The sequence below is a fragment of the Lygodium microphyllum genome, chromosome 16 (assembly GCF_053477565.2).
Source record: "Lygodium microphyllum isolate KBCC chromosome 16, Lygodium_microphyllum_v1.1.10, whole genome shotgun sequence".
Taxonomy (NCBI): Eukaryota; Viridiplantae; Streptophyta; class Polypodiopsida; order Schizaeales; family Lygodiaceae; genus Lygodium; species Lygodium microphyllum.
The window spans coordinates 130,016,268-130,040,521 of NC_141150.1; the positions used below are offsets into that span (position 1 = coordinate 130,016,268).

At 38.8% G+C, this 24,254-nt stretch overlaps 1 protein-coding gene across 2 annotated transcripts; it reads left to right on the forward strand.

Annotated features, from left to right (window-relative positions):
* The first annotated feature begins 14,813 nt into the window (after positions 1-14,813).
* On the forward strand, positions 14,814-15,732 carry LOC148023426 (uncharacterized). Of its 2 annotated transcripts, none has more exons than XM_087695230.1 (2): positions 14,814-15,123; positions 15,213-15,732. In XM_087695230.1, exons 1-2 carry the CDS (start codon positions 14,962-14,964, stop codon positions 15,216-15,218), a joined length of 168 nt encoding a protein of 55 aa, XP_087551356.1. In that variant the 5' UTR covers positions 14,814-14,961; the 3' UTR covers positions 15,219-15,732. The 2 variants fall into 2 exon arrangements, with proteins under 2 accessions (XP_087551356.1, XP_087551354.1); XM_087695228.1 differs by having other exon boundaries at positions 14,823-15,085.
* Positions 15,733-24,254: the final 8,522 nt, after the last annotated feature.

Below are 24,254 nucleotides of genomic sequence, written 5' to 3' on the forward strand. Positions count from 1 at the left end.
GGTACTGTGGGTGGCTTGTGAGGTGTTGAGCAAGCTTGGAATAGGGGGGAGGGGAATGTGGGGACTGGAATGCACATGTGGAATGAGTACACCGATGAATTTTGAAACTTTTAGCCTTGTGGGCTTGGTGGAGCTCTAATTGGAGAGAATGTATGTAGAGGTTCACTTAAAAAGGTTTAATATGCAAGCTACTATGGGGAGCCACTCAAGCTAGAGTTGGTAGATAAGTAGACCAAAGCATTCACATGAGATATCTTGCACAAGTATCCTCTCTCTTTATTTTTTACATGCGTGGTACTTGGTTCTTTGTTTCCATTGTATTCCAAATGAAAATATGGAGCAAAGGACTAGAATCTTGTTGTTGAGTTCTTAGAGTTGTGCATGTCAAAACTTATGTAGATGTGTGTGGTTATGGATGATTTGGAATCTATCTCTTTAGTATGATCATTTTTTGTTGGTTTTGCAAGCAAACTCCCTGATAAAATAACAATGGGGTGTGTTGGGGGTTCAAATCCCCTTGTGTTTACAAGCATGCATGTGCGTGCGCGCGCGTGCGCACACACACACACACACACACACACACACACACACACACACACACACACACACACACACACACACACACACACACACACACACACACACACACACACACACACACACACACACAGAGGTGCTCGCATGGCTACATGATAATCATAGTTTTAGCCTAAAGGGGAAATGTAAGAAGGTATCCTCTTGCTATTGAAGATGAAAAATATAGTGATATTACAAAAGGCAGTTGGCTAAAATAAGACAATGTGAAGTATGACAACATAGGTAGCCTCAAGAAAAGAATGCTATAAAAAATTAATGACAATATGAAAGAATGGACTTAGCAATAAGTCTATAGTGATAGCATTGGAAAACCGTTAGGATTATATGATTTATTAGAGAAGGCGAGAATAGTAGGTCACATGCTCACAACATAGGAGATCTAAAAGAAAGCACTCAAACATAAGTGAGCCAGGAAAGCATTGGAAAAGAAATACTGGAATCATACGATTAGGTGTCTTTTTGAACATACCTTTTTATGTATACATATGTGATTGGTTTTGATACCTTGCATGGTGAGAGGAAGTAATTCTTTAATGCCTTTTTTCTATTCTTCTCCTCTATTGTGCACAGGCAATTGATCTTCATTCCATGGTTTGTTGTTGGCACCATAGATAGGTTGTGAAATTTTTCAACATCTTTTGGAGATTGGAGACATAAAGACATGGATCTTGACAAGTCATAGTGGCTATTGCATTGTCCTTCATAACTATTAGGTCCACTGTAGATTTATCTTGGTTTTGTTGTCCCCTTTGTTGTAGCTATACTAGCCAACAAGGCTCCTTTAGTTGGGCTAGCTCCAATTGGAGGCTTAACTCTAGCACAAGCAAGTGTGATGGAGGATCTTTGCCATGACTTCACCTACTTTCTACCCTCTCCTAATTAGCCCCATGCACATACTCACCTTCACTTGCGTTTGCTGCTTTGAAGCTCCCACACATACATGTACCTTATGCAGCTAGGAATTCAAATTTGAACTACTCTACTTTTTCCAATATTGTATTGAAAGGGAAATATGAATACCTTGGGTGCATTGCGACAAGAGCCCTTAACCACACTAACTGATACCACACAATATTTCTTGTTGTGGTTGTTGACACAACAAGCTCAATATGTAGCTAGGAATTTGAATTTGAACTACTCTACTTTTTCCAATATTGTATTGAAAGGGAAATATGAATACCTTGGGTGCATTGCAACAAGAGCCCTTAACCACACTAATTGATACCACACAATAGTTCTTGTTGTGGTTGTTGACACAACAAGCTCAATATGTATATGTATTGATGATGGATCGGTTAGTTAGATGGGCCTTGGTGCACAGATCGGATGCTGTATGCACGCGTAATGAGTGCTGGAAGGTCCCCAAGAACAAAAGAACTCTACTTTTGCACAAAAAACAAGAGAGAAGACTTGCATGACATGAGCAAAAGACGAATTGGCTACAATCTCCCCCCATGCCTTGTGTGAGCGCTTCACAAAGCATGTATTTTATATATTATTCATCTCCAAGCTCAAAAAATAGCCCAATTTACAATTAGCACGCTTTAGCTTTTGTGTTTGCTTTTGTCCCACTTAAGAATTAAAGCTATTGGGTGCCCAAAGAGTCGGGCGATGCCCAAATACAATGCCCAATACAAATATTTAAATCGTGTGCCCATGCATATACAAAATAATAAATAAATGTCACGTGCTTCAATAAATAAGCGCGTCAAAATAAATATTGGCGCCACGCCTAAGATGTGCGCCCATCAAAAATGATAATTTCTTTTAAATAACTTGAATACATGCTATCGCCCAGTGCTTCCCAACGCCACCGCTGTCTACTCTACAAATTAACTGAAGCATTCACAATTGTTAGAAAATAATAAAATTAAACGGATAAAAGTGAATACCTAGCAGTATTCAGCTACAAAATAAATAAATTGGTTAGAACTCAATCCTAACCTTAATTTATTACGAGTGCGCACTCTAAACTCATAAACATCTATTAATTTAAATATGTATTTTGCGGAATCACCCGCTATGGAATCACCCACTTGCATATTAAATTAACAATACGCCCGAAAAGGACAGGCGTCCCCATCGACTTTTCGCACAAGGAATCCACCTTGTGTATGAGCCCTGGCAATAAATTTTACGAAATTCACTGCAAAACCTCACGAAATCCACCGTGGAATATGCCTCATGGCATCATACCCCCGGGGTGGGATAGCAAATGTCCTCAATTGCTATTAGCTCAATGTGGAGCCAACACTGAGGGGTAAGCACTTAGGTCTCAAGTGTGCATCCATTGGGCCTCTTCAACAGGATGATTTTTAAACTTAATCAAATATTTAGAATATCTACGACCAGTTCTAGTGGTCATAAAGTCAATATCTAGAATAGTTTTAGGCTCAAGGATTTCAGTTTCTTCTTCTAGCAAAGGAGGGTTTTCATAAACAGGCTGTACATGTAATTGGCCTTTAAAAGGTCGTAATAAACTGATATGAAAAGTGTTGTGGATTTTCCAGTGTTGTGGTAATTCTAGTTTAAATGCATTGTCATTGATTTTGTGAATGATCTTGAAAGATCCATAAAATCTAGGGACTAACTTTACAACAGGGTGTTTGTCAACACTTTGTAATCTTCGCTTTTCAATTCGTAACCAAACATAATCATCAACTTTGAAACTCATAGCTTTTCTTTTCTTGTCGGCTTGTTTTGTATATGATTGCTGGGCTTTGGCAATCATATCTTTAACTTCATAAAAAATAGTAGCATGCATGTTAGCAATATCATCAGCAGCTTGAACTTTGTTTGACAATGATGTAACAGGTGTAGGTAATCTATATCCATAAATAATTTCAAATGGTGCTTTCTATGTAGCTGTATATGGTGTGTTAGTGTATGTAAACTGACGTAAATGTAAATGTGTATCCCATGTTTGTGGTTTTGAAATTGTGTATGCACGCAAAAGATCTAAAATGGTATAATACTTTGTTGGTCAGTTTTGATCATGAATTCAGATCCCAATAAATAGTGTTTCCATTGACGTAAAGCTTGTACTACAACTAGCAATTCCTTATCATAGGTAGAATATTTAAGTTTAGAGGGTTTAAGTTTGCAGCTAGAGTAGGCTATGGGATGAGAATCTTGCATAAGGACTACTCCTATTCCAAATCCACTAGCATCAGTGACTACTAGAAAAAATGATCTATTAAAGTTAGGTAATTGCAATATAGGAGCATGAGTTAAAGCATGTTTCAGTAAATCAAAGGACTTTTGTTGATTGTCGGACCGATGATACACAATGCCTTTCTTTAATAATTTTATCAAAGGTAATGAAAGTAATGAAAAATTTCTCACAATTTTTTTGTAAAAGCTAGCAATATCTAAGAAAGAACGTAATACATGCACATTTTTAGGTATCGACCACTTCAAAATTGCTTTTATATTTTTAGGGCCAACTTTAATACCTTCAAATGAAACAATATGTCATAGGTATTCAATTTGTGTTTGAAAAAATTCACTATTTTTTGGATTAGCATATGATTGATTCTCTTTTAATAATTTGAAAATCAAAGATAAATGTTCATAATGCTCATTCTCATTCTTATTGAAAACCAATATATAATCAAAGAAAACAATGACACAATACTGATGCTTCAAAAATATGCGATTCATCATACGACTGAATGTGGCTGGTGCATTAGTTAAACCAAAAGGCATAACAAGGAACTCATAGTGTCCAAATTATGTTCTAAATGTAGTTTTGAATACATTAGATGTGTCCAATCTTACTTGATAGTATCCAAATTTAAGATCTATCTTGCTAAATATTGCAGATCCTTGTAACCTATCCATAATATCATCTACCCTAGGAATCAGATATCTATTCTTAACAGTGACCTTATTTAGGGTACGATAATCAATGCACATGTGATATTGTTTTTCTTCTTCACTAATAAGACAGGTGCACCAAATGGAGAACTACTAGGTCTAATGAGGCCTCGGATTAACAATTCTTCAATTTGGGCTTGAATTTCTTTCTGTTCAATTTGGTTATGTCTATATGGTGCTTTACATGGTGGTTGCAATCTAGGAATTAGGTCTATCTTGTGATGTTCGGGACGTATAGGTGGTAAGTCAGCAGCAAAAAACAATCTTGAAATTGTGAAAGAAATTGTGCGTGCTTAGGATGCATCTGATTTTCTTTAGCCTTGATTTCATTCATCCATATTAAATAGGATTTGCTACCTTTTCGCAATGCACGTTTAGCCTGAGTATGACTAAGTAATGGGAAATTATCGAAAGTGTGTATACCATGCAATGTGATTTGTTTCCCATTAGAATGAATCTTCATTGAATGCATGGAATAATCTATATTAGAATTGTACTAAGGACGCCAAGGCATTCCTAAGATAATGTCACTAGACTGCAAAGGCACAACTAAGAAATTTCTACATTCAACATAATCACCAATTTTAATTTCTAAGTCATGCACTTCTTGTGTTTCATTATATCTAGTGCCTAAGAATGTAGCCTTGATATGATAATGTGTAGAAACAGTATGTAAATTCAATTCTTTGACCAATTTTGCAGAAATAAAGTGGTGTGTGCTCCCATCATCATGTAAAATAGTCTTTTCTTTACCATGCACAAGACATTTCATCAAAGAATGGGAATTTGGCATACCTGGTAAAGTATCTGAAGTAATACCAATGGTGCCATCGTCTTCCGTGAAATCCGACATTTCTTCATGTTTTTCATCTTCTGTCGCTTTCAAATAATTGATATGAATAGTTGGCTTTTTGGATTGACAATTCGCCGCTAGATGTCTAGGTTGATGACATTTGTAACAGACTATGGGTTTGACTTTAGATATATTATTGGTAATAGCAGGAAGTTTAGGAATGTTGGGATTTGGTTGAAGAGATGGCTTAGGGTTTGGATTTTTGTTTGATGGTAAAGCAGGTGGTCGTGTCTAAGATTTACAGAATGAAGATGGAAGGAAATGACTTTGATTGAATCTTCGAAAATTTGAATTGAATTGTTTTGAACCAAAGTTACCATTAGTTTGAAATTGTTGTGGTCGCTTCTCTCGTCCTCAAATTTCGTCTTCAGTGTCATGGGCCAAGGAAATTGCATCTTCGAGAGTCGTTGGATTGAACATGTTGACCTCCGCATAAAAATGTCCAAGTAAGCCAGACATAAACTTGCGTTTATGGGTTATCTCAGGTACATCTTCAAGCATTTGTAGTTGCAATAAAGCATTCCAAAAACGCTCGGTATATTGTGAAATAGGCTCATGATCCCTTTGTTGCAGAAGATCCCATTGTTTGATTGCTTTTTCGTGGAATTGGGGTGGAAGGAAATTCTACAAAAAATTCTTTTGGAAAGTCTCCCAAGTAGTAGGACAATCAATGCTCTTGCGGATAACAGTCCACCATAGGGATGCTTGGTCCACTAGATGATTAGTGATATAGTTAATTTTGTCTTTCTCAGCATAGTGTTCTTCATGGAAATAATCATCAAATTGACTGATAAAATTAAGTATAGTCTTTCCATTGCATGACCCATTGAAAGTACAAAATTTGAAATTTATCTTTGTTTCTTTCCAAATAGATTGCACTTCAAGTGTTGCATCGATCGTACGTCATATAAGATATTCAGATTGCGGTCCATCTTGGTCAGCAGTAGATCGTTGTAGATTGGCCAATTGAGCTTGCAAGGTTTGACATGCTCTTCATTCCTCTTGAAGCTGTATCATAATCAAATCCAATTTTTGCTCCATCGTTGGTTCGGGTAGGTCACCTTCAGCCATAAAATCTTCCATGGTTTGATTGGACATCCTGCAAAATTCCAAAAGACCTTACACACTCGAAATCTTGTCAGTGGGATGAACATAGCTCAAAGTCGGGTTTACAATGCTTATTTCTCTTTTTTCTTTTATGACTTTTTGTAGTATTTCTCCTTTGCAGATGCGGAATTTGATATCACGGTCGTTTTCCAAGAAGATAATCTTGCATGTAGACTGCGTGTTGCAAACTGTTTGTTGGAATCTGGCTCTGTCAGTCCACAGGTGTGAACAGGGGCTTCCAAAGAGTTGAAGACAGGTTCGTATTTAGTCCGGTGGGAACTGCCGCTATGAAAGAGAGTTGAATCTTGACCTTTGTAACTTAGTAAGTTGGAATTTAATAGGCTTAAAGCTTCAAGCTTTAACTAATCATTTTTTTTAAAATGACGTGTAAGGAGGGCCGTTTACTGACGTCGCCTTCTCTCACGACATCCTCTTGCCACGATTTGATAAATCGATTAAGCTTAAGTAAAGCTAAGCTTTTCTTTAAGCTTAAAGCTATTATTAATGAGGTTTCTTAATGTTCTTCTTTGAGATGAAAAACGTCTTGATGAAGGAGCTTCCCCCATGGTTCTCCACCTACAAAGGCCGGTCCTTCGCAATCTAAGTGCGTAGCAGGGGGTTCTTGACTACCAGGAACACGCTGGTATTGACGGATTGCCACGAGACTGACTGTAAAGCTCGATTGCTCCAGGAGCTCCGCCTTCGCACGAGATGGTAAGCGATTGGAAGCTCTCGATCTTACCTTCGCTTGATACCACTGTTGCACAGATCGGATGCTGTATGCGTGCGTAGTGAGCACCGAAAGATCCTCAAGAACAAAAGAACTCTACTTTTGCACAAAAAACAAGAGAGAAGACTTGCATGACATGAAGCAAAAGACTAATTGGGTACAATCTCCCCCCATGCCTTGTGTGAGCGCTCCACAAAGCATGTATTTTATATATTATTAATCTCCAAGCTCAAAAAATAGCCCAATTTACAATTAGCATGCTTTACCTTTTGTGTTTGCTTTTGTCCCACTAAAGAATTAAAGCTATTGGGCGCCCAAAGAGTCGGGCGGTGCCCAAATACAATGTCCAATACAAATATTTAAATCATGCGCCCATGCATATACAAAATAATAAATAAATATCAGGCGCTTCAATAAATAAGCGCGTCAAAATAAATATTGGTGCCACGCCTAAGATGCGCGTCCATAAAAAATGATAATTTTTTCTAAATAACTTGAATATATGCTATTGCCCAGTGCTTCCCAATGCTACCTAGGAGTCTTCAGCTACAAAATAAATAAATTGGTTAGAACTCAATTTTAACCTTAATTTATTACGAGTGCACACTCTAAACTCATAAACGTCTATTAATTTAAATATGTATTTTGCAAAATTACCCACTATGGAATCACCCACTTGTACGTTAAATTAACAAAATGCCCGAAAAGGACAGGCGTTCCCATCGACTTTTTGTACAAGGAATCTACATTGGGTATGAGCCGCGGCAATAAATTTTACAGAATCCATTGCAAAACCTCACGGAATCCACCGTGGAATATGCCTCCTGGCATCAGGCCCACACGTCTACACTTAGCACATCAGTTGTCATTATGATTCTCATATGGCCATTGATGTATCACTTATTATGTTTGGTTTGTTGCACCTATCTATAGTAGCACCAATCGATTAATATAGTCAGTTATGTACTATTTGACTTAGTAGGCCACTTTTCTTTATGTTGTATTTTATTTATACTTTGTATACATTATATTATGAGTGAAATAAAATGAAAAAACTAGCAAGAAAATGTTTTGGCCTCTATCTCTCTTCTTGTGTTCTTGAGTGAGCTTCCTCTTATGTGTATAGTGTGTGTTTAGTATAGCAACTCAAGCAAGTCCCTCCACCATGCGATTCTTAACATGGTATTAGAGTGGCACCATTGAGAGAGGCTGATTTTAAGGGTTCAAGTGAAGGAGAAGAATCAAGGATTTGAGTAAGCAAGCAATGGGTAAGAAGCTCTCTCACTCTTCAACTCTTTTTCTTAGATAGTGCCTGTGGAGACACCAGAAGCATTGAGGCTATTTCGGGCCACCCTGTTTTAGACCTGCAAGGTTGCGGACAATAGTTTTATGATATATTATGATTTTGGTTGTGTTAATTGAAAGTGGGTGCTCATGTAAGTTTTGAGGTGTTTGGTAGGAAGCAAGCATACGTTTTATAAGTAAATAGATTGTAGATTACATGTACTATTGAGCAAGCATAAGTTTAATTTGTGAAAGAGGCCACTTGATGTGTTATTGTATAGTTATTGTAAAAGATTGTAGAAGACTTGCTTGCTATTTTTATATCTATAGATAATGAGATGGCTACATTAAAGACAAATAAGACTTGGAATCTAGTACCATTTTCCGAAGGCAAGAAACCTATTGGTTGTATTATGTGGGTCTACATACAAAATCAAGCAAAATGTGGATGGTTCTGTTAGCAGGTATGAGGCTAGGTTGGTTGAAAAAGACCATGCTTAAGGAGATGGCATACATTATGAAGAGCCCTTTAGTCTAGTCGCTAGGATGTCAATTATTATATGTGTGATTGCTTTAGCAGTAGAACAAGATGGGCTGGAGTTTACAGCAAATGGATGTAAATAATATCTTCTTGCATGGTGAATTGCAAGAAGAGGTGTATATGGAGTAGCCAACAAGTTATGAGAATTTAGAGCATCCCACATATGAAGGTGATCTATGGGTTGAAGTAAGCACCTAGAGCATGGTATGAAAAGATCAGAGAGTATCTTGTCAACATTGGTTTTTATGTTATATTGATACTCATCACTCACTTTATGTGAGAAAGGGAGATGTAGGTCTAGTCGTCATAGTCATCTATGTGGATGACTTGGTTATTACATGTGATAGTGATAGTTGGATTGCTGAAGTTAAGGACCTTTTGAAGAAGTTTGAGATGAAGGATTTGGGTGAGCTAAGGTATTATCTTGGTATTGAGGTGATTAGATGTGATGATGGTATATGGATGTCCCAAAGGCAATATGGTTTGGATATGTTGCTCAAGTATGGCATGATAGCATGTAAGCCTCTTTTAGTACTCTTGGAGCAAAATGTAAAATTGAGTGCTAATGTTGGGGAAATGAGATAGAAGACCTTACTATGTTCAAGAGAATAGTAGGGAGTCTGATTTACATGACTATCATAAGGCCAGACTTGAGTCATGGTGTTGGCCTTGTCAGTCAATTTATGCAAATGCCTAGAAAGCCTCATTTGGATGCAGCTACACACATATTGAGGTACGTAAAGTCCACTTTGCATTATAAACTTTTTTATGAGACAAGTAAAGGTATACTAGTGTTTAGATACATAGATACATATTGGGTTGGTAGCATTTTTGATAGAAAATCTACAAGCGAATTCATGTTTTTCCTTGATAATGCAGTAGTTATATGGAGTAGCAAAAATCAATCTATAATTGTTTTATTGAGTACAAAGGCTAAGTATAGAGCTACTATTGTATGTGAGGTGGTTTGGCTGCAATAGTAATTGGGTGATTTGGATGTGTAGGGAGATGGTCCAATTATCATTAAGGTGACAACATGAGTAACATACAGTTAGCTAGGAACCTAGTATTCCATACTAAGATAAAACACATTAAGGTGCATTACCACTTTGTGAGAAAGAAGGTACTTGCAAGAGAGATTGACTTGGTATATATAAGTACACATGATTAGATAGCTAACATTTTCACAAAGGCATTGGGTGTAGAGAAGCTTTGAAAATTTTGAAGCTTACTTGGAGTTACAGAGATACAATTGGGCTTGAGGGGGAGTGTTAACGTGACAAGCTCAACATATGTAGACATTGATGATGGACTACTTGGTTAGATGGGTCTGCATGTCTACACTAGCATGTTAATGGTCATTATGATCCTCACATAGCCACTAACTTATCATTTATTATATTTAGTTTGTTACATATACCTACAACTAGCATAGTAATAGCACTAATCAATAAATATAGTAAGTTATGCATTGTTTGACTTAGTAGACCACTTTCCTTTATGTTGTATCCTATGTATACTTTACATACATTATATTGTGAATGATAGAAGAAGAAGAAACCATCAAGAAAATGTTTTGGCCTTTATATCTCTTCTTGTATTCTTGAGTGAGGTTCCTCTTGTGTGTATGGTATGTGTTTGGTATAGTAGCTCAAGCAAGTCCCCCCACCACGTGATTCTTGATAGTGGTAGGACACTTGTCCATATGAAGAACACAAAATAGATTAGTACTGACTAAAACAAGAATGTAACAAGGGAGATTTTGACATAGTTATACAAAATTGATGAAAATAAGAACAAATAAGGATATATGTTGGAAAACACATTGGTCAATGTATGTACTAAATATAGATCAATTGCTTAGGAATTTCATGGGTTTGATTGGTTGTCAATCAAGGGTCCACTCTCTTGGAATGCTTTGATTCTAGGCTGCACGAAACTAACTTTTAACATAGAATATTAAATGTTTTGGCATGTGGTGTGTATCAATGAGAAATGTGTTGCATGTTGTTTACATGAATGCGTCTGAGAGAGATTTCTAAAATAAGAGGGAGGGGAAAAGGAGAGATCTATATATCTTTGACTTGGGGAGCAGGCTATGCATGTCATGTAGGATAAGGATCAATGTGATACTCCATGAGGAAACCCACTTTTTACAGCATCAAAGTTTGTGCATGTGTGTAGTTCTAGAATTAGGAGAGGTGCTTTATCAGGATAATATATTTTTCTATCATAGGAGGTTGATTACATATTGCAATGAATAAGAGACATGAAAAAGAAAGCTTTGATAAATGACCATTGCAAACTTTTACTATGCTTTACTCATATCAATATTTTTGAATTTATCTTTTAAGATTGTTGGGATTTTTCACATTCTTATGCAATGGAGTGTGATGTTTATTCTATGAAAAGCATACTGTTTGTTCTTCTTTTGTGAGAAAAAGGAAGTCGTCATGCCCAAAAAAAAAACCCACACAAAAGGACAATGCTCTTGCACATGATAGTGCACCCCCTATTTTGAGCTTTCCTCCAATCACTTTTTACAGATAAGCCTTGTAGGAAGGTATCGCTATAATAAAACATGAAAAAGAGCCTTCTTGCATGGATGGCACCCTCTTGTTGCCCCACTAATACTAGTGTGACAAAACTCTTCATAAGTGGGTGGTGCAGCAAAACACAAAGTTGACAACAGGACTAGGGCCATTGCCATATTGGTTGTTGCATGCTTTGAGATGACATTCTCATAAGAAAAGAATAAAAAGTGCAAGAGGAAGAGAGAAATCCATTTTAATGGAAAAAGAATATAAAGAGCAATGGAATGGGCATGTGTCCTAGTAAAACTTTAGTTAGCTTGGAGTACTTCAATCACTTCACCCAAGATTGTACATCAAGGTGATTCATCTATGCCTCAATAAGCATATTATGAACATAACTTAATCTTAAAAGATGAAGATTGACCTCTTAGCAAGGGAGGAATTCTAAGAGAATTTTTGATTGAGTCCTACATGGCTTAACTTTAAACAATGAAGATCAACCTCCTACATAGACAACAAGTTCAAAGGAAAATTTCTCACTAAGTCTTATTTGGGCCAAAGGTGTTGAAGAAGAAGCTTCACTTAATTACATTGAGTACTATTAGACACCTAGTATAGTTATTTAACAATGAATGAAAGCAAGGCTAATGGATTGAGGTATGGCATCATTCTTTTCCTATATATATTCCATGCATGAAAGAGATGAGAGCTCTAGGGAAACCCTTCAATAGGAAATTCTTCCAAGGACCCTCAATGCTTCAATTCAACCATAGCAATGGTAATATCAAACTTATCTAGGGTATCTTGTTGAAATATCTTATCTTATTCAAAGATTTAGGCAAATATTGGCAACAAATGGGCAGATGTATCATGCAAAGAACAAGACTTTGAGCCAATTTTTTCGAACTTGTAAAAGAGGTAGGGATTTGGTTAGCAATTTTAGTCAATTGATTTGGGAATGATGGCAAGTAATCCTTTAGTTAAACAGAGGATGGTCACTCAGGGAAAGAAAAAAGATGTGATTGATACAAACAATCAACCTATGTTTCTCTTCGGTAGCAACAACATAAAATCAATAGTTTCAACATTGCTATCTATGAGTTCATTTTATTGGCTCTAATTAATCACTGCAAAAGTTTAGGGGATTTCATACTAGAGATGCCTTTACATGAATCAAGTTATGCGAGCTCTAATTATGCCAAATCTATGTTAGATTACACATGTTTTAATGTCATTGCAAAACTTAATCATAAAAGTGTACACTCTAAGTGGCGATTGATAATTCATATTTGTCGAAATTATGAAGAGGATTGAATTGATATGAATTCAACACATCATTAAATTATCAAAAAAGGGCATAGTTTTATTCTATGAATGAGTATCATAAGTATTAATCTTGTCTAGATAAATGTGTAGGCCGAATAGTTGTTTAGTTTTCAACTACACATTAAGTAAAATCTCTTTTACATTCATTTTCAAGTAAGGCTACAAGGTTCCTTAGTAGAGGGATTAACTTATGAGAAATTTTTGGAAGAGAAAATAGACCAGCAATGTTATGTATTTCATGCATTGTCACATTTATTTACATCAGTATGAATCGTGACACAATTAATAAGAAAAGAAGCGCTTTGAAATGCTTTTGTACATATAAGAAACTCCATCGCTTCTCAATGCAACCAAGGATTGCACCTATTTAAATCCCCACCACATCACTATGAACTAATTACAATGGTTTTGTGGACTTCTTATGACAAAAAGTTTTCTTATGCAACAACTTAGTTTGCTTATTGTACATACATTGCTCACACATCTCAAAATTTGAAAAGTTAAAAGAAGAAAGATGCCTTCAACTAGATAAATTTCCATTTCTATCATAGATATATATGACCAAAAGGTGATGCCAAAGAGATATAGATAGTGGCCTCATGATATCTACAACATAATCCTTTACACTAACACATAAAATAACCTATAAAAAATCTATACTCATCTCTCTCTCTCTCTCTCTCTCTCTCTTGTGGTATATTAAAGAGGGGTTGCCAGGTTTTATTTGAGCCACTTAAATACATTGCTATCTAAGGACTGAGACTACTTCAAGTTGAGATGCCTACTTGAATGGGAGGCATCATTGGTGTAGAGGTGCGATCGAGTAGCTGGGAAGGCATTGAGAGACACTGTGAAGAAGGTAATGAATCAGGGGAAGGATGGCATTTTTTGCTTTGAAGTAGAGAGATTGGTAGGTGATTTGAGTGTGTGCACAATTGTAGGTAGATTGTGCTGTCACGTGCATGGAAGAGCTTCAAAGCATGCTACGCAACAAGGATTCAAGCCAGAGGGCGAGTAGAACGACCAAAGCAGCAAGTTTATAGAGGTATGTGCTGCTGTGTTTGTGTTTGTGTGTTTTTCTTTTGGGGTTGTTTAGGAGTCCACATGAATAAGGTTTATTAGTCCACATGAAAGTCGAGGTTTAAGAGAGAGGTATGGAGATGGTTGCAAGTTGACACTACATACATCCGACAATAGAAAAGGAGCCCTTAAAGGATGGAAACAATGGGAAGGAGAATGTAGGTCCAAGGGTGAGTGCTGGAAAGAAGAAGAGGTGGAACTTGGAAGTGCCCAATCCAAGTTAGCATAAATGCACATGTGGCTACTGAAGTCCGATGGAGGCCGGTATTGTCAAACAAGTCTTCTAATGTGGCACTGGATCTCTCTGGTGGTGGCTTTCTCTATTCCTTCACACACACACACACACACACACACACACACTCTCTCTCTCTCTCTCTCTCTCTCTCTCTCTCTCTCTCTCTCTCTCATATACCTCTTTGAATGCCTCTCTCTCTCTCTCCTCTCTCATATTGCACCAGCGACTATAGGTAGATGAAATTGATAGTAGGGTGAGAGATGGATCTCTTCTTCTTTATCTTCCTCAAGGTCCCATGCCCCCTTTGCTTCCCTTGATTCGAGGCAAGTTACACACTGCGTTGTGGACAGCCATTTCCGAAAAAAGAGTGTTCGTCGATGACATGTCGCATTATAGCAGGCCGTGAAATTCACAGACACCGGACACTTTTGGGTGGGGATCTCCCCCTCCTAAAACTTGTCCATGCCAAACACACTATATGACAAATACTATACATTAAAAAAACATATGCACCTAATAGCAATTGAATTTCCACCAATAGGTGTTGGTCAAAGGCATTATTACCACTGGGCCATCTCTTGTTTTGTGAAAAACTTTCTGCAGTTTAGCGTGTAAAAGTAATAAAGGATGGATTGGGTGCTACCCCAGCCGTTCGAGGTAATGTGTACACGCCCTGAGATCTCCTCATCTTCTATACCAAAATAAAATCCTTCTTTCTTTCTATTCCCAGCCATCAAGATATTCCCTCTACACTCTCATGTACGCACCCATACCATGCCTGGTTAATCCGCAACAATGAAGGTGCATCCCATGCCACCACACCATGCCTGGTCAATCTGCAACAGCGAGGGTGCGGCCCATGCCCACCACAAATTCATGACGGCTTGCACCAGCACTGGTAGCGCCAGTATTAGTGGGAGTGAGCACGAGCCCAGCTCCGTCTACCTGGCTGCTGTGGTTGATGAATTCATGGAGGAAGAGGTCATGAATGAATCTTGTTCTCATGTGTTTGCTTTAAGTCATTTACACGATTTTGGTTTTGATAGGTTTGAATCTTTCTGCTTCCACCTTCAAGTTGCCATGGATGAATCCTGTTCTCGCTCATAAGAGCTGGTCTGTAGCCCCCGCAAGACGGATGTGGTGGTCCTTGCTGCTGCCGGCCATGCCTTGGGTTGTGCAGAAACAAGTTCTGATAGGAAGGACAAAGGCAGTAGACCTGGATGTATGAAGCAGTCGGTGATGAAACACTTGAAGTGTGTATGATACAATGCTGTAGTCTACAAGTCAAGGTGGCCAGGTGCAGGTTCAATGCCAACAGGTACTGCATATAGTCTCGAGCTATCTTTGCTTATGGAATCTTCTGTGTGCTAGACACAATAAAGAAGAAGAAGAAGAAGAAGAAGGAGGAGAAGCAAAAGAAGAAGAAGAAGATGATGATGAGGGAATGCCCACAATAAGGTCCCTCATGATGATAATGTGTGAATGAGATAAACCTCTACATATTGCTTTAGATTTATTTGTTGATTTTTCTCCCCTTTCTCATCGGTAATAAATTTCTTCTTATTAGCCTCGTGATTTTTTTGATTTATGTTATTTGGTGCCAATAGATATGTGGACGAGAGATAAAAGCCCCAAGTATGACATCTTTCTCTTGCTCAAAATTTTGAATCATTTTATGGCTTACTTTGATGATGTACCAATGAAAATTATAGTAGACTATGTTTACTTGAGCAGAGATGTCTAAATGAGCAATTCTAAGAAGTGTGGACAAGTTGTGTTTCAATGGGCGGTTATGGTAAAATCCATAGCTTATTGGTAAAAGATCACTACATGTGCATTAGCTAAATGATGATGAGTATATAAAACATGGTGGTGCACGTGCAAAGGGCAAGAATGGAAGTGATATGTTAATTAGGGCATCAATCTCCAATGCACCATGGAAGGCCTAGGACAAATAGGAATAAATTGCCGTGCAATTTGTCTCATATTCATTTAGCATATTAGCAATTACATGATAAGTTGGATGTTTGGGTTATACATATTATTAACTAGACCCTTTCATAAGAGTTTGGAAATTTGATTAGGATGGAGGCTTCTATATAGCATTGCAACTATATAGATCAAATACTAGCCTTTGTAGCTATATAGATACAACACTAGCCTAATTACTGAGAAGAAGTTGCTCATGAAAATAGCATGAGAAATTATACAAAAAAATTAATAAATGCCTATCTACTTAGTCATATTTCTCCAAACTCTTTCATATGGCAACAACATTAATATAGGTGTAATTCACAAATTTTTTTCCCTCTTGCATCATATCTATGCATATTTTTTGGTCTTTCCTCTTCCATCTTACTGAAGATGCATCTTATAAGCACTACAAGGATATGGAGGTATAGTGATGGTGATTTCCGATGCAAAATAGCGGCATCGCTATTTGCGTCACTATTAGTGTCGCAAATAGTGACGGTACTCAGATGAAAAAAACGCGAGCCGAGATGCGAGTACGGTATTTTCCACGCATACACGAAAGAGAGAGCGAACATCTTGCATTTGAGAGGGAGAGGAAGAGAAAAAGAGAAAGAGAGCTTCTCACCACCGCCGCCACTGTTCGCGAAGAAGAGGAGGTGTACGGAAGGCGAAGAGGAGCCGCCAAACCCTTCTTCGAGCCTTTATGGTGAGTGCATTGTTTCTTCTTGCTTTGCTTTTGTGTTTTCTCTTTCTCTTTTACTTGTTTTTGTTAAAATTGATGTGTATTGAGAGAGAGAGAGAGGAAATGAGAGAGGGAGAGGAAAAGGGAGAGGGAGGGAGAGGAAGAGAGGGAAACATTAAATATAATAGGGAAAGAGAGAAAGAGAGGGAGAGAGAGAGGGAGGGAGAGGAAATGAGAGAGAGAGAGAAAGAGAGAAAAAACATTAAACATAATAGGGAAATAGAGAAAGAGAGGGTGAGGGTGAGGCGAGGAGAGGAAATGAGAGAGGGAGAGGAAGAGGGAGAGGGAGGGAGAGGAAAGAGAGGGAAATATTAAAAACATAATAGAGAAAGAGAGAGAGAGAGAGGAAGAGAGAAAAAATATTAAACATAATAGGGCAAGAGAGAAAGAGAGGGAGAGGAAATGAGAGAGGGAGAGAAAGAGAGAAAAGAAAATGAGAGTGGGAGAGGACATAAGAGAAAAAAAATTAAACATAATAGGGAAAGAGAGAAAGAGAGGGAGAGGGTGAGGGAGGAAGAGGAAATGAGAGAGGGAAGAGAGAGAAAAAATATTAAACATAATAGGGAAAGAGAGGGTGAGGGTGAGGGAGGGAGAGAAAATAAGGGAGGGAGAGGAAAGAAAAAACATTAAACATAATAGGAAAAGAGAGAGAGAGAGGGAGAGGGAGAGAGAGGAAATGAGATAGGGAGAGGAAGAAAGAAAAGGAAATGAGAGAGGGAGAGAAGAGAGAAAAAACATTAAACATAATAGGAAAAGAGGGTGAGGGAGGGAGAGGAACTGAGAGAGGGAGAGGAAGAGAGAAAATGAAATGAGAGAGAGACAGGAGAGAGAAAAAGAAATGAGAGAGGGAGAGGAGAGGGAAAAAACATTAAACATAACAAGGAAAGAGAGAAAGAGAGGGAGAGAGAGAGGGAGGGAGAGGAAATGAGAGAGGGAGAGGAAGAGAGAAGAGAAAAAACATTAAACATAATAGGAAAAGAGAGGGAGAGGGAGAGGGAGGGAGAGGAAGAGAGAAAAGGAAATGAGAGAGGAAGAGGAGATAAGAGAAAAAGCATTAAACATAATAGGGAAAGAGAGAAAGAGAGGGTAAACATAATAGAGAAAGAGAGAAAGAGAGGGTGAGGGACGAAGAAGAAATAAGAGAGGGAGAGAAAGAGAGAAAAGGAACCGAGAGAGAGAGAGGAGAGATAAAAAATATTAAACATAATAGGGAAAGAGAAAGAGAGGGAGAGGGAGAGGGAGAGGGAGGGAGAGGAAATGAGAGTGGGAGAGGAAGAGAGAAAATGAAATGAGAGAGGGAGATAAGAGAGAAAAAGAGAGAAAAAACATTAAATATAATAGGGAAAGAGAGAAAATAAGAGGGTGAGGGAGGGAGGGAGAGGAAATGAGAGAGGGAGAGGTAGAGAGAAAATGAAATGAGAGAGGGAGAGAAGATAAGAGAAAAAACATTAAACATAATAGGGAAATAGAGAAAAGGAGGGAGAGGGAGAAGGAGAGGGAGAGGGAGGGAGAGGAAATGAGAGAGGGAAAGGAAGAGAGAAAATGAAATGAGAGAGGGAGAGGAGATGGTTTTTTTTTTTTTTCTTGTTTATTGTTGTCTAGTTTTTTTATTTGTTGTTGTTATTGTAGTAGTGGTAGTAATAGTAGTTTTTTTTCTTTTCTTGTTTGTAGTAGTAGTAGTAGTTGTTGTAGTAGAGAGAGAGATATATTTTGTTAAAGAAAATGAGAGAGGGGGAGGAAGAGAAAAAAGAAGAAGGAACGAGAGAGAGAAAATAAATATACAGCATAATAAAGAAAGAGAAAAAGAGAGAGAGAGAGATGGAAGGAGATGAGATAATGAATGTATAAAAAACAAAGAGAGAGAGAGTGGTGGCAAGGTCCAGTGCAACACCACGAGACGTGAAACACTCCGACATACATTAATTTGTAGATGGGTCGGTGGAGACTTTACATACGTTAATTTTTGTTGAGTTACAAGAGAAGAAATCCCTTCTCGAACAATTTAAGAAAGAAAAAAAGAATGATAATAAAAACAAATTGTTTGTCGTAACATAGACAAAATGGAAAACGATGAAGGTCTTGATGTTCAAGATTACGAGGCTTATCTTAATCAGCGTGTGTTCCATGTCCTTGCTCTCAATGCAAGAAGCTGGCAATAAAACGAAAACGTCGATTGTCTATAGAACACGTACGACACTTCGGTGAGTTTCAATCTGAGATCATTGATCAGGCGATCTTGGATTTTCAACAAACGGTAAGAAAAGTTAATATCAATCATGCATTGTACTCGCATACTGTTTGAATATCATATACAAAAAGATTGGGTGTGGCTGTAAAATTTTCTATCCAGGAAGGTGACGTCTCGTCCCAAGGACGAGTACACCCTTTGCGGCCAGGAAGCATCCATACCATTATATGATGGGTGCCGAGTATCTCGCCTGAAGACACTGCTTGCACTCCTAAGTGTGCAAGCAAAATACGGGTGGAGCGATGCGAGTATGACTGAATTGTTCAGGTACCTTGTACGTACGCTTCGTTGATTTCTTTTTAGCACTATCATTAAAAATATTTGTATTTTATCAAGGTGTTTTATGATTTCTTTCAGGTTACTGAAGTATCATATATTACCACCTACAAATACCATGTCCGAGTCTTGTGATGATGGATGACATGTTTTACGAAAGCTTGGCATGGACTACAACAACATCCATGCATGTATCAACGATTGTATACTGTTTCGAGGAGAATACGAGACTATGGAGACATGTCAAAAGTGTGTATAACATGTCCACCTGTTCACTTGCAGGACACGTCTTAGCAGCCCATCGGGAAGAGAGTCTAGAAAGTGCCGCGCGGCACTCCTAGGGAATGTCACGGGGTTTGCGATCTAGGTCATCCCAAGTTTGCCACAAAGCGGAAGCATTCCGGCCGTTCCCACTTAGGACCGACCTGAATCAAGGTTTTTTCTAATGGTCAATTTCTTAGAGAGTAACTAGCGTCGAACCCCAGGGGAACTACTTTACACAGAAACGTCAGGGTCGAAGCGGATTCATGCTGCACTTGGTTCAAGGAGAATGGGAAACGAGAGGGAAGCAAAGCTTGACCTCTCTGTCCATAAGGCATAGTCCCATTCCGTTTCCCTAAAACAACATAAATTGAGATTCTAGTAATCTAGACTCTAGGTCAACGTTCCTTGCTGTTCATTTCTTTCGAGAAAAGTTCACGGCCAACCGGGACCACCCATCTGCAAGACGGATCCATGGCCACATCCACCGCACTTTCCTCAGGGTTGCTTTAGTTGTCTAATTACCTACCACATTTAGTTGGACACGTATAAAACAGCTTCCTTAATTAGCCAATTAGACACCCGTTCCTTCACGTAATCTTACCACTGACATAGAAAAACAAAGTCAAACAAGTTCCTTTTCAACAATTCATCTGATTAAACAGTCTTTGGAATACATCATAATATTTCGGCCCGTAGACTAATCCATAATCCGCCCGAAGGCAATCCAGCAATCCTCAAGGATTGCTAATCCAAGTTTCCGCCCGTAGACTAGTATGCAGGTCCCGAGATCCAATCCTGAGTCACGTCGGCCTCTTGTGCAGGACTCGAAAGGCAAGGGATTTACGGCCAGAGCCCCCATGGCATCCAAGCGTCCTCCTACTCCAAGTAGCGCCCAACGGAGAGATCTCTTGTGGCGGGTTTGGTCCACATTCTCGGCGCGGCTAAAAACCCCTTGATTAGGGTTAGGCAGACAGTCGGGGGTAATTGATACTGCCTCTCCCTTCAGGCCTTCAACCTAAAGCATTAATTATTTTTCCATCTTTAGTTCTTTGAGCAAGCAATACAAACAGTGCTCCTAAACTGTACAAACACAATCAAACTAGTGGTCGTTTATTTGGCCAACTGCTAAGGTGTGAATCCTTCTCTCCGAATGCATCCAGCATTCGATCCGGGACTAATTGCGACTTGGCAAGATCCCCAAGGGCTTATTTGTTTATCCTTTTATCCATGGGTTAGGGTTATACCGTGTTAACCCAAATTAACCAACACATTAGGTTTCTTAAATTAAGACAGTAAATCCTGGCGACCTTGTCGCTCTAACTTGATTTGTCAATTGCTTGCTAGGCAATTCATAGTTACACTATCTTGGCAAATCAGCCCAAGAAGGGTGATGTAGCAAGATGTCTACTCATCCTCTTGCACAATAGGCTTGTACTAGAACTTGTCAACCTTATTCCAAGGAGTGACAAATCTATCCTGTGATTAAAACAAAAAGCCATGCGACGTTGTATCTTGTTGCATAGGAGTCGTATCTAAACTTGTGGGATCAATCTCTCATCAATGACATTCCTTGGTCAAGAAGTATGTTTAGTCAAGATGTAGGGTTTGGGGTGTCTTCTTACCCAACCCAATCCCTAACCTTACTAGGCCAATAACGTTTGGCCCTAGGGATTCTAAACTTAATCGGAAGTTTAGTATTAGGTCGATCGATCCTTAGGGTAAAACCCTAGATCATTATTGTATGGGAGTCCAATTAACCCAAACATTCCGTGAATGTGGGTAGGACCTTTGGGTTTGAAAGTCTCAACTTGGCGTCCCAAGTACAATACTAGGCAGAATTTTTAACGTGCTAAACCCTAGCTAGTACTTTGAGGTGTTCGTTGTACTAACCACTTATGCTTTTAAGAATCCCTTGAGGGTTATACCCTTACAAGTGATCAAGCCAAATCGGTCTACTTGTCTTGCGACAAGAAACGATCTCTTCTTAGAGATGCTAAATTTGTTCTAAAGGTGTAAATAGTTGCAAGACATCACATTATGTGTAAATATGCGATTCATTACTTCTATGCAACTATAAGGTTTGCAATAACTATTTTTTTTCCTTGCTAAAATCATGATGATTGAAAATTTGGGGAATAACTTGCGTAAAATCTACATGGATTTACATCAAAAGCTTTGCCTACAACCTTTCGTTTAATGCAGTTGAATTTCAGGCTTTAATATGACATGCAATCTTTTCTAGATACAACTTTGATAAATGAAGTTCATGCATGACGAATGTCATAAGACTATTGTTGACTTAATCCATTCTACGACACTTAATCCGTCTTAAAATACAAGCATCTTCGCATGCAATATGCAAGTCCATGGTTTCATTTCCATGCAATGCAACTACTTGGACAACATCGACAATGATTATGTCATACGAATCTACAAGTAGAAAATTACTACCTAAATGCCTTATGCGCTTTTCTTTTCTGCAGCCAATCAAAGATGTATTTAAACAATTTCATCTTTTAACCCTAAGCAATATGTGCTTGGGATTTGCAACTTGGAAATGCAAGCAACCCAATTGCATAACATGCACTAACTCTTGTAAATTGTTCAAGGAGACAATTTCCCAAATGTATTTTAACTAGGCTACGTGAATTAGAAACATGCATAAATGCATTTTTTCTATGAAATTTAATGTGCCTAATGCATCGCTTAAATGGAGAATCATTATTTTAAGAACTTGGGCTTGAGGGCTCGTAGGGATGTCCACGCATATGCTCGGGTTGGAGACTTTCGCGCGTGCACCTTGCATCTTTTGTTTTGGAGCCATCGTTGATGTTGTGGAATTTAGACTCCGCGGTTTGTCCTTGCCTCTGTGTGATCTCTGCACTTCCTCTAAGCTTTGGCAAATCAGCCTAAAAAATCTGTCTACTTCCCCCTTGCGCAGGAATTGGGGCTTATGAGTCCGGTTTCTGAAACCGAGGAGGCGCGTGAAAACGAGGCTTATGGAAGCCTAACTTTAGAAGCTTCTAAAGAAGCTTATAACAAGCTTCTGCTTCTCCACAGGATTACGTGGAGGGGTAATGATTGGAGAGACGATGACTGCCAGGCGGACGATGATGATGATGATGAAGGAAAGGCGGCGTGGCAGCAACGGCATCCCACGGCAGCAGGGCGGCTTTCTGGCGATGGCAGACGGTGGGAGCACGACTGGCAGGGTTCCCCTTTCTTTCTCTTCGTGCCTCCCCCCAAGCTTAAGGGGGAGGTTATATAGCCTTTGAGGGAGGGGATAGCCACCCCCCTGTGGCATACTTGCATGATTTCTCTCTCCCCCATGCATTCCACCTCTCATGGACTACTTACCCTCTCTCTCACACTCCTCTCCCCCGCCATGCATCGGTTGGGGGGGGAGGGGATATTAATAAAAAAATTTGCCTAAATTTTTACCATTATCCTCTTTTTTCCTTTTGGAGAGGTGTTCCAGTGCGGTTTGCGGTCTTCAAGCCCTGACCTCTTTTGCACGACATGGAGCCGGAATTTAATATTGTGCGCGGAGGAAACACTTAGCCATCAACATTAATCGACGTGGGAGATGACTTTGCACAGCTTTTGCACGGGCATGTGGTGATCAAAGTTCTTTAATATTTTGAGCGGAAATATTACATTCTCTCCCCCTTAGAGGAATCGAGATGTACTCATCTCGAGAAGAACTAGGGGTATTGTCGATTGAGAGTACTTTCATCCATCCAAGTGGCATCCTCCTCGGGATAATCTTTCCACTGGATGATGTATTCTCTCAAGGTTCTGGATCTCAATTGTCTCTCCCTAACATCTAAGATCCTATCAGGCCGTAGCTCAAGGACTCCTTGGCTAGGCATTACAACTTGTTGATCATCAAGTATGTGTCTAGGGTTAGGCATATACTTCCTCAATAGACTGATATGGAATACATTATGAACTTTTAGGTTCTCAGGGAGTTGAAGTCTGTAGGCATCAGGTCCTAGGCACTTGAGGATCTTGTAGGGTCCACAATACCTTGGACTTAGCTTCTTGCATTCACCTAAGGATAGGGAACTCTTCTTTGGACGTACACGAATGAAGACCATATCTCCTTCAGCGAAGGATCTATCTTGACGTTTCAAATTCGCATAAGCCTTCTGTCTGTCCTTGGCGGCTTGGATGTTCTATCTTATTGACTTTATTTGGTCATCCATATCTTCCAACATTTGCTTTGAAGCTTCAATCCTCAAGGTTGGATCCGAGAAGCTTAAAGGACTTCGATAGTCGTGCCCATACAATGCTTGAAAAGGGATCATCTGAATGCTTTGTTGCTAGAAAGCATTGTAGACAAACTCAACCAGTGGCAAATATTGAATCCACTTTTTGGGTTCATGGCAGCAGTGTGCTCTTAGCATATCCTCAATGACTTGGTTGACTCGCTCCGTTTGACTATCGGTTTGGGGATGGTAAGCTGTACTAAAACACAGTTGAGTCTCAATGGCTTCGAAGATATCTCTCTAGAAGTATGATGTGAAGAGTGAGTCACGATCACTAATGATTCTTTTGGGTAACCCATGCAGTTTGAATATC